Source organism: Triticum dicoccoides, chromosome 1B (assembly GCF_002162155.2).
Source record: "Triticum dicoccoides isolate Atlit2015 ecotype Zavitan chromosome 1B, WEW_v2.0, whole genome shotgun sequence".
NCBI classification, from domain to species: domain Eukaryota; kingdom Viridiplantae; phylum Streptophyta; class Magnoliopsida; order Poales; family Poaceae; genus Triticum; species Triticum dicoccoides.
In genome coordinates this window covers 35656463-35667585 of record NC_041381.1, presented here as the reverse complement: position 1 = coordinate 35667585, position 11123 = coordinate 35656463, and the positions used below count along the sequence as shown (strand labels likewise).

General features: G+C 48.5%; 1 protein-coding gene and 1 pseudogene across 1 annotated transcript; both read right to left on the bottom strand.

Moving 5' to 3' along the window:
- Positions 1–3454: 3454 nt before the first annotated feature.
- Positions 3455–8615, bottom strand: LOC119350063 (annotated as a pseudogene).
- Positions 8616–9308: 693 nt separating this feature from the next.
- On the bottom strand, positions 9309–10640 carry LOC119317747 (E3 ubiquitin-protein ligase SINA-like 5). The gene is made up of 2 exons (XM_037592247.1): positions 10257–10640; positions 9309–10163 (listed from the first exon to the last, which is right to left on the bottom strand). The coding sequence occupies exons 1-2, from the start codon at positions 10521–10523 to the stop codon at positions 9642–9644; spliced, it is 789 nt and encodes a 262-aa protein (XP_037448144.1). The 5' UTR covers positions 10524–10640; the 3' UTR covers positions 9309–9641.
- Positions 10641–11123: the final 483 nt, after the last annotated feature.

The following is an 11123-nucleotide window of genomic DNA, read 5'->3' as shown; positions in this document are numbered from 1 at the left end:
TGGACAATACTCCTTTTCCCGAGCTGGCGCACAACGAGGGAGACAGGGATGAGACGAGCGCAAAGTGGACAATACTCCTTTTCCCGAGCTGGCGCACAACGAGGGAGACAGGGATGAGACGAGCGCAAAGTGGACAATACTCCTTTTTCCGAGCTGGTGCAGGCCGAGCCAGTGGGCATGAACATGACAAGGCATGGGTGGTGCTGTGTGCAGGAGTAGTCACCCACGTGAACGACTACTGGCCAGCAAAGCAGTAGGCATCTCACTTTCTTCTTTTTGAGACTTGACCATGTTGTAACTCGACACCACGGTTTGGGAAAACTGTTCGGCCCCTACCAGCGCCACTGGCGACTCCATTATTCCGTATCATGTTTCTGTCGATGTTGCTTTTTTTTTTGTCGGGAAATCTTTCGATCTATTCATCAAACAACATGACAGCACAAAGACCATGAAAAATAGCAAAATTCCATCCATGTTCGTAGACCACCTAGCGACGACTACAAGCACTGTAGCGAGCCAAAGGCACAGCGCCGTTGTCGGTTTCCTATATGATTGTTGCCGAGAGACTTTGACCATTTTACCAAATAAAATATTTGTAACAACACACAAATTTCGGGTGGAACATCTAGATAGAACATCTTTGTTTAAACAGTGCAATAATTTTAGATCTGAGAGATTATACAAAATGAAAAAAAAACTATTTGTACGCGGTAGAGAGGTTACTACTTGAATACAAAAATTTACTCCGATCCATTTCACTCCCTGCCAGAAAACTTGAATGGGTGGGTCGGCTCTTGAAGCCATTGTGTTTTTGGTGATGTTTTGGCCGTCATCAATTAGACTGCCACTTAGGATAAAAAATTCTTGTCACGAGGGGCACACCGAGACATCTAATTATGTATATGTCGTGTTTCGGTGAATGTTGCTCACGCCATGTTCTTGGTTTCCATTTATAATTAGATGTTTCGACCTTGTGGTGACATGCATCTATTTTTATGAAATATGATTGTTGCCGAGCTGTTTTGACTTTTTTACAAAATAAAATGTTTATAACAAATACGGAAATTCGGGATGGAACATCTAGATAGATCATTCTTCTTAGACAGTGGGAAAAAAATTAGATTGAAAATATTACACAAAATTGAAAATTTTGTATGTGCATGGAGTAGAGATTACTACTTGAACACTTAAAATAACACTTCACTTCTCACGAGAGAACTTGAATGGGTGGGTCGGCTCTTGAATGACACCCATCACGATGTGACTCATCACTTCACTTTCTGTGTGAAAACTTGTGATCTTGCCTTCATTAGCTAGACCTAACAATCTCCTAATTAAAGGCATTGTGTTTTTGCTCAAGTTTTGGTCGTAATCAGTGAGACTGCCACCTAGGATGAAAAATCCCTGTCACAAAGGGCAAACCACCACATAATTATGTATATGGACTTAGTCGTCGATGGTTTTAGCCCATTATTTTTGTGTCGTGTTTCTGTCAAAATTGCTCACGCCATGTTCTCGCCTTGCATTTATAATTAGATGCTTTAGCTGTGGTGGCATGCATCTATTTTTATGAAATATGATTGTGTCGAGAGGTTTTGAACAAAATATAATTAAGTGTATGCTCTTAGTCGTAGGTGTTTTTAGTCCATTATTTTGTGTCATGTTTCTATCAATGTCGTTCAGGCCATGTTCTCGGTTTCTGTTTGTAGTTAGATGCTTCGGCCTCAATGTCCATCATCTATTTTAACATATTACCGAGAGGTTTTGACATTTTTTCAAGACAAAACGTTTATAACAAATATACAAGTTTTGGATGGAACACCTAGAAAGATTATTTTGATAGATAATGTGATAATTTTACATTTGAGAGGTTATACAAAACAGAAAGAAAAAATAGTGTGTACGTGGAGCATAGGTTACTACTTGAATGTAGTTTTTTTTTGTTTCCATGCAGAAAAAAATAGAAGTTCTATCAGATAGCATGTGTTGGTTTTCTAACTATAGAAAGACACACACAAAGTACGTTGAGAAATATATATGATGCCCCCAAAAGGAAAATAAAAATGATGCGTTCAATAGCATGTGAATTTCCAAGGGCGCACACAACAACAAGGCGAGTGATGGGCGCCGGTGCGCCGGCAGAAACTTTGAGCCGGTCCTTTTTAAACCGTTAGATTAATGCGCTAATGGCCATTAGATAACCACCTTAAAGTCATCGTCTCCACGCACTAATTCTCCCTACACGGAAAAAGTGGATGGTGAATGAAGTGCAGCACACACGCACCAGCTGCTGTGCCACCGGGCGTGCGTCTCTGGCTCCAACACCATCAATCCCCATCGTCGCCCTCGCAGACCACCGGCATCCCGGGTTCGCATCACCTCGTCGCGCAGGTCACAAATAAGTCACTGCGGCCGTGCTTCACGGCCAGCAACGCCTCTTCCATTGACGCCGCTTGCCGGAGCTCGCAGCAGTTTCCAATCCCCCGTCGATGAAGCACACATCGTCGCAATCCAGCATACATCGCCGCCGGCTGCTACTCCGAGTGCTCGTGCTTGTAGCCTTGCCGGCGACCGACGCCTCCGGTTGTAGCTCGGTGTAGACGGCTTGCAGCTCAGGTGCACGTGGTTGCAGCTTCCACGGTACATGGTTGAAGGTTTTTAAAAAGTCGATTGTAGCAAACGAGTTGACCTCCTCATCCAGCAAGAAATTGAAAGCAACAAAAATCTCCGGTTACTTGATTGAAGCAGAAAAAAAAAACCAGTTTCAGCAAAATTGAATGACGGTGGTAGCAAAATTTAGGCTGGCTCCGGCCAAAAACAAAACAAAACAAGGTGGTAGCAAAAAATCATGATGCTTCCAGCAAAAATAATGTCTGGTTGAAGCAAACTTTCTCGCCGGCCACACCAAAAATTGCAATCCCAGCAAAAAAGAAAAAATAATAATTGTGTACTCGTATCCATGGCAATCACTGGTTCCAGCAAAAACAATGGCCTGATTGACGCAAAAAAAAAAAGCATTTAGCTGCCACGGTTGTAGCACTTGCAGTTGCCCGTTCAAGCAAAAAAGCCGGCCGGTCCCAGCATCGTCTGCGTCGTCGCCGCACGCCGCCCCAACCCGTCGCAGCTCTTTCAGCTTCGGCTTGAGCAAACGGCGGCCGCGGCGCATCATGGCTTGCAGCTTTTTTGACTCCCCTTCACCACGGCGACACACAGACTCCCCTTCACTGTGCAGCAGCTCCAAGTAATGCGTCGAGAAAAAAGATTCAACAGGAGCAGCGGCAGGCGCGGTGAAAGAAAGAAGGGGAATGGAGTTTGCGTCTCAAATTTGTGGACAGCAGCTGCGCTGAAAAGATAAGACGGAAAGCAGGGCGGTGCGTGGGGCCATGTGGGATGCGAAAATCCTCTACGCGTGCATGTGCGCGACCGGCCGAAAGTCCGGACGTCAATCAATCAATCAGCCGGACCAAGGCAGAGTCTTGTCGATGCGGACGTTGAGTGGCACCTCCATGGCATCGCCCCCGTCCGCTCCCGGTACCAGGTACACCGGCGGCACCGCGAGGAACGTCGGCTCGCCCGGCAGCCGTCCGCTCCCGGTACCAGGTACACCGGCGGCACCGCGAGGAACGGCGCACAGTTCATACACCGGGCGAGGTGGTGCTCCTCTGTGAGGCCCTCGGAAGAGATCTCACAGTTTTCTAGTAGATTGAAGGGGAAAGAGGATGGGGAACAGAGGAACGAGAGAGAGTTCAGAGAACGAGAGAGAGATTCAGACGTTTCTTTCTATTTCCCTTTCTGTTTCAGATCTGAGTACAAGCCAGGACTAAGTAGTCCATACACACAAACACACAACGCCACACACCTAACCAGACCCACTCAAGTCACACTTGCACGGTGCTAGCCTGACCGGTGGACCCTGGGTCCACCTGTCTGTCGTCCGTCGACACCAACAGTGGTGGGGACGTGACACTTTCCCCCCCTTGAGATGCAAGCTCCTCCCAGATTGAAGCCTCCGGAAAACGCGCCCGAAGAACATAATAATCTTCCCAGGTTGCATGATTTGCAGCAATGTCGTGCCACTGGACTTTGATCTGAGGAATTGCTGAGTTACCTTTCTTTACCATCCGTCGTTCAAGAATCGCCTCAGGCTGCAATGTAACAGCCGACAATTCTGGTGGCTCAGGCAAGTCTGCAAACACTGAAGAGTAGTTTGCAGTAAATGACTTCAATTGGGAAACATGAAAAACAGGATGTATGAGACTGGCAGCCGGAAGATCCAAACGATAAGCAGCAGCACCAATTCTTTCAGTGACACGAAATGGACCAAAGAACTTTAATGCAAGCTTGTGGTAGGGGCGGTTGACCAGCGAAGATTGTGCATATGGTTGGAGTTTGAGCAGAACTTCCTCACCAACAGCAAATTCCCTATCCGTACGATGCTTATCAGCCTGTGACTTGATTCTCTGCTGAGCACGCAGGAGATGGTCACGTAACAGAGCCAAAAAATCTTCACGATCTGCTGCTAGCTCTGCCAGGGAAGTAGGTAATTCTCCCGTGTCAATCGGCATAGTACCAAAATTAGGATCAATGCCATATAAAGCCTTAAAAGGAGTGTTGCCAAGTGATGTGTGATAAGAGGAATTGTACCAAAACTCTGCCATTGGTAACCAGCGTTTCCACCTTGCCGGGCTGTCATGAACGGCACAACGTAGTTACTGTTCTAAACACTGGTTAACACGCTCTGATTGCCCGTCCGTTTGAGGATGATAGGCAGTAGAGTAGCATAACTTGGTGCCTATCTCCTTGAAGAGCTTCCTCCAAAAAAAACTGGTAAACACCTTATCTCGGTCGGAAACAATCGATGCCGGAACTCCATGAAGGCGAACTACATTATCAATGAAAACTGTGGCTACAGACTGAGCTGTATAGGGGTGTTTCAGAGGAAAAAAGTGAGCGTATTTAGTGAGTCGATCGACCACCACTAGGATTACTTCAAATCCTTCTGATTTCGGAAGCCCATCTATGAAATCCATGGTAATGTCCTTCCAAGGGTGCATAGGCACTGGCAAAGGCTGCAGCAACCCACCTGGATGTGTTCGCTCGTGTTTTGCTTGCTGACAAACTTGACACTGCTTCACCCAGTCATAAACTTGTTGTTTCATGCCAGACTATCGGAATAATTTGGACACACGGTAATAAGTGGCCCTGACGCCTGAATGACCCCCGACAACGCTTGAATGCAGAGCACTGATTAGTTTTGTTTGCAGCGCAGAATTATTACCAATCCACAGACGTCCTTGATATTTAATCAGTCCTTGATCAAGTGAATAACCGTGTTCATCCGGACTATGAACTGCCAGACGAGCTAATCGGTCCAGAGCTGATTGATCAGTTTGATAGGAATTCATAACCTCCTGCATCCACATTGGTTGGCAAGTCGAGACTGCTGTGATTGTGTACAAATGACCCACACGAGATAATGCATCTGCGGCGTTGTTCTCCAAGCCTTTGCGGTATTTAAACTGAAATTGAAGGTCCACCATCTTAGCCATGGCCTTGCGCTGAAGATCAGTAATGAGTTGTTGATCCTGTAAATGACATAGGCTTAGGTGGTCTGTAATGATAGTGAAGGGACCCCTCTGAAGGTAAGGGCGCCACTTATCAATGTCCATAATGACAGCCAAGAATTCTTTCTCATAGACAGACAACTTTTGATTGGCCACACCAAAAGCCCTGCTTAGATAAGCAATAGGATGGTTATTCTGTGAGAGTATGGCTCCAATTCCTGTGGCAGAAGCATCAGTCTCGACTGTAAAAGGTTGACTGAAATCCGGTAGAGCCAATACAGGGGTACTAGTCATAGCTGTTTTCAATGTTTGAAAAGCTGCAGTTGCTTGCTCTGTCCAAACAAAACCTTTCTTGGTCAGCAATTGAGTCAAAGGCTTGGCCATACTAGCATAATTTCGGACAAATTTGCGGTAGTACCCGGTCAACCCAAGGAACCCACGCAATTCAGTAGCGTTGGTAGGTTGAGGCCAATGTTCCATCGCCATAGTCTTCTCTGGGTCTGTAGCCACACCTTCAGAAGAAATCACATGACCCAAATATTGGATTTCAGTCTGAGCAAAAGAGCATTTGGAAAGCTTCACAAACAACTGATGCTCGCGCAAGGTCTGTAGTACCGAGCGAAGATGCTCCAGATGTTCCTCCCAAGTGGTACTGAAAACTAGAATGTCGTCCAAAAATGTGATCACATACTTGCGATTAGCTGGGGCAAAGATGCTATTCATTAAGCACTGAAATGTTGGTGGTCCATTCGTCACCCCAAATGGCATAACACGAAATTGAAAGTGTCCTGAATGTGTCTTGAATGCAGTCTTCTCCTCATCTGGTTCATGCATACGGATTTGGTGATAACCTGCCCTGAGGTCCAGCTTGGAGAAAATTTTTGATCCTGCCAGTTCATCGAGTAATTCGTCGACCATGGGCAGAGGGAATTTGTTCTTCACAGTGATGGCGTTGAATTTGCGGTAATCCACGCAAAAACGCCAGCTACCGTCTTTTTTCTTAACCAGAAGTACTGGTGATGCATACGGGCTTATACTAGGTTTCACAATCCCTGCCTTGATCATCTCTGCCACTTGTCGTTCAATCTCGTCCTTTTGTTGTGGCGAGTGTCGGTAAGGACGAGAGTTTGGAGGGTTATGGCCCACTTCCAACGTGATTGCATGATCATATACTCTATGTGGAGGCAGGCCACTTGGAGTTTCAAACACATCTTGAAAGTCTGTTAAAACTGCAGTCAGATCTTCTGGATAGGAGCCAGGCGTGGAAACAACATCACCTGAAGAAGGATCAACCACGGCCATAGCCCAAATATCATTGCCAAGCAGAGCTTTGTCCAATTGCTCTACTAACATAGCTTGCAATTGCATAGTAGAAACAGGTTGCACACCTTGAAGGGAAATGATAGTATCACCATGGGCAAACTGTAATGATTTGCCCTCCCAATCGCAAATCATCGGACTGTGATACTTAAGCCAGTCCATTCCCAGCACCACATCATAGGCCCCCAGTTGTAGCACTCTCATTGGTGTCACAAAAGTGTGACCCTGTGCCCACCAAGTCAGATTAGGGGTTTGAAACTTGGATTCCATAGTTTGACCATTTGCAATTGTAACTTTCACTGCTGGAACAGCGACCAAATCCAACGAAGCACGCTTGGCAAAAATTTCATCCACGAAACTATGACTACTGCCCAAGTCCACGAGTGCTAACATGACTTGGTTGCCCACCAATGCTCTTATGCGGATGGTTTCTGTATTGTCGGCTCCTGAAACAGCATAGGCTGAAATCTGACAGCACTCCGACGTGGTGGGTTCAGTTAGTAATTCCAAAGCTTGCACTGCATCTTCAGTTAAAATTTCACCATGCTCACCAACTTGTATAGTAAGTAGCTGCATAGGCTTCTTACATTGATGTTCCTTGCTGTACTTATCTCCACACCTGAAGCATAGACCATTTACTTTTCTGAAATCTCGTAGCTGTCTCTCACGACCAAAATCATCTGTTGCTTTCTTGCCTGCTTGCTGAACAGGTTGGGTTACAGCAGGCACGGTCTGTATTGGTGTATGTCTCTGGAACCGTTGTCTAGGACGTTGCAGATCGAGCTCCTCTTCCTTGATTTTTGCCAAACAGACAGCACGAGTTACACTGGTGGGAGACTGCAAGCGCACTGCTGCTCGAATGTAATCCTTGAGACCCAACACGAACTGAGAAATGAAGAATTTCGAGTTCAAGGAAGGGTCCAATGCGATCAAGTTATACATTGCAGACTCAAACTCAGTCTTGTATTCAGTAACTGTACCCAGCTGTTTGAGTTGCAAAATTCTGGTCATGTGTGATTCATACTCCCCTTGGCCAAACTCCAGTGCAATCTCCGTTGCAAAATCATCCCAGGGCCACAAACGACGACGCTGTTTGAACGCCTGCCACCACAATGCCGCATGCCCTTCCAGATATAATGTTGCTGTCGAGACCCAGTGATGTCCAGGCACGCGATACATGTTGAAATAGGCCAGTGCCTGATCCAACCACAACCTCGGATTCTCACCCGCAAATCGGGGAAAGTGATGCTTGGGTGGCTTGACGTAGGATTCCTGATCGCGAGCCGCTGCAAACTCCCGACGAGGTTCTGGAACATGCTCCCGCCCTGGCCTGACTTGTTGACGCGTTTCTGGAGATGGATCCCGACCTGGTACTTGCTCCACAGGCGAGGGAGGTGCCGTGGTGAATACCTGCCCTTCCTGATGCTCTGCCGGTGTCCCCAGCAATGGCGGCTGCAGATTAGCGAGCCGCGGAACGGGGCGAGTGGTGGAGGTCGCGCCCTGCTCCGTGACACCTGATCCTATCGGAGTAGCGCCTGCCTCCGCCTGACGATGACGAATCGCGTCGACGTTCTCTTGCGTCGCCTCGATTTGCTTGCCCAAGTTCGAAATCCTGAGATCCATGGCCTCGAACTTGGTCAGCAAGGTAGCCAACGTCGACTGAATACTCTCGGAATTTTCCCCCATGGCAGCGAGGATGAGTTTGGTCTGCGCGGACGGTAGCGGCTGCATCGACGGCGCCGTTGCGGCTTGCTCCAAAATCGGGCTAACCCCGCTCGGGATTTTGGGCGAAAATTTGTGGAACAAATTTTCGCACCCTTCGCGGTGGAATTTTACAGCCCAATCAAGAGATTGAGAGCACAGACGGACGCGATCTAGGCTCTGAATACCATTTGTGAGGCCCTTGGAAGAGATCTCATAGTTTTCTAGTAGATTGAAGGGGAAAGAGGATGGGGAACAGAGGAACGAGAGAGAGTTCAGAGAACGAGAGAGAGATTCAGACGTTTCTTTCTATTTCCCTTTCTGTTTCAGATCTGCGTACAAGCCAGGACTAAGTAGTTCATACACACAAACACACAACGCCACACACCTAACCAGACCCACTCAAGTCACACTTACACGGTGCTAGCCTGACCGGTGGACCCTGGGCCCACCTGTCTGTCATCCGTCGACACCAACAGTGGTGGGGACGTGACATCCTCATCTGCACCTCCACCACCACGATGTCCGCCTTGCCGCCGTTCGCGGTCAGGTTCACCTAGGGCTGGACTAACGAGCTACTCGGTTCGTTAAGACTCGGCTTGTTAAGGCTTGTGATCGTTAAAGTTCGGATTGTTAAGCTCGTTAAGGATAACGAGCTAAATATAAAGATTGGCTTGGTTCGTTATATGTTCGCGAGCACTCGCGAGCAGCTCGTTAGATAAGTGCATCAGTAAACAAGATACATCACATGAATATAATTACAAACATACATAGGTCCAGCTAGTAGGATTTAATAAATCAAGAATATGAGAAGACAAGAAAGATGTGAATGTGGCAAATAGCCCGTCCATACTCTTAGGAGTGATCGAAGTCACCAAAAAATTCTCTATAATGAACAAAATCACGCTACTACCAAGCTTAACGAGTAGCTCACGAAACTCACAATCTCAATCGTTTAACTCGCTAGTGTTAACGAGCAAAAATTGCTGCTCGACTCGGTTCATTAAGAAAATGAGCCGAGCTCAAACGAGTCGAGCAACCGAGCGCTCATTAGACTCACCGAGCTTCGAGCTTTTTGTCCAGCCCTAGGTTCACCCACATCTTGCACGTGAACCGCGGCTTCGTGGTCGCACCCCCCCTGGCGCAGACCACGGGCACGGCGGTCGCCGCGGCACCGAGCGCGGCCACGGTGAGCACGAACACGCGGCCGTCGTCGTCGCCGACGAGCAGCAGCCGCGGCGTCGACACGGGGACCTGGAACCGGCTCACCTTGCCGTAGTGGATGGCGCGCACCGGCACGGAGTGGGCGGCAAGGTCCGGCGCCGCGCAGACGAAGGCGCAGCCGTGCTCCGTGCAGCGGCAGGGCGCGTGCGGGCACGCGCTCCGGTGCTCGTCGGCCTCGTGGTAGGTGACGTACCTCTGGCAGCCGGCGTTGGGGCACTCGACCCTGGTGGAGGACACGACGGCGTCCAGCGCAGGGCAGGGGTGGAAGAAGCCGCAGCCGTCCGCGCACGCCCCGCACTGGCCGGAGGGCTGCTGGGCCACGCACCCGCCGCAGGCCAGGTGGCCGCCCCTGCACTGCAGGCATACAGATCGGACTCCGGCGGTAGGTCAGCACATCCGCGAGAAAGAATCGATCGAGTGTGGTGGACGAAGAAGGAGAGGAAGAACCTGGAAGACGGGGGGCTTGAAGGGGAGGGTGCAGAGCGGGCAGTGGAGCACGCACATGTCGATCTTCACGGCGAGCTCCGCCCTCGGGCTGTGCTCCGCCACCGCAACGATGGCGCCTCCTCCGGCCGCCGCGTCGTGCGCGACGAGCTCTTGCTTCACGGAGTGGCCGTCGGGCAGGTCCAGTCGCGCCTTCTTGGCGCTCTCGTCGGCCTTGTCCATCGCCGACGGTGAGCCCCTGCTCCTCCCCTCCATGCCGGCGCCCTGCATCCCACCTACCTAGCTCTTGGGGAAAACCCTCTCCGTCCAGGCCAAACTTTTCCTGTAGCAGGCGGTTCTGTCTCAGGCCAAACTTTTCCTGTAGCAGGCGCGAGAGGACAAGGAGCTCGGCCGGCACCGCACTAGAGATTGAGATGCTCCACCGGTGATGAATCCCGCTCGCCAAAAAAAAAAAACTATTCCACACAGCCCCCGCAGTAACTGAGCAATTCGATGGTTTTCTATTGGCGAGATGGGAGGTGCGCACTGTCCCAAGGCTGTGTTACTGGTCAACAAAGAAGTAAAAAACCCGAAAAGATGTTAAAGATGAACGGTGAATTGGATAATCAAATTTAAAATTCGCTCAAATTTCATGAAGGTCAACATCTGAAGCGACTTATTTGGAAAATCCCGAAAAGTAAAAAATAATAATTATTAGGAGCATTCATGGACAATTGTGAAACAAGGCTTTTTTTCATGAATATCACAAATTATTTGTAACAATCCTTTAATTCCCCATTTCTCGATAGTACTTGTGATTTTTCTTCTTCATTTCTAGCAAGACCCATATGTTGTTGGTACCATCTATAGGAAATACTTAAATAAATACTC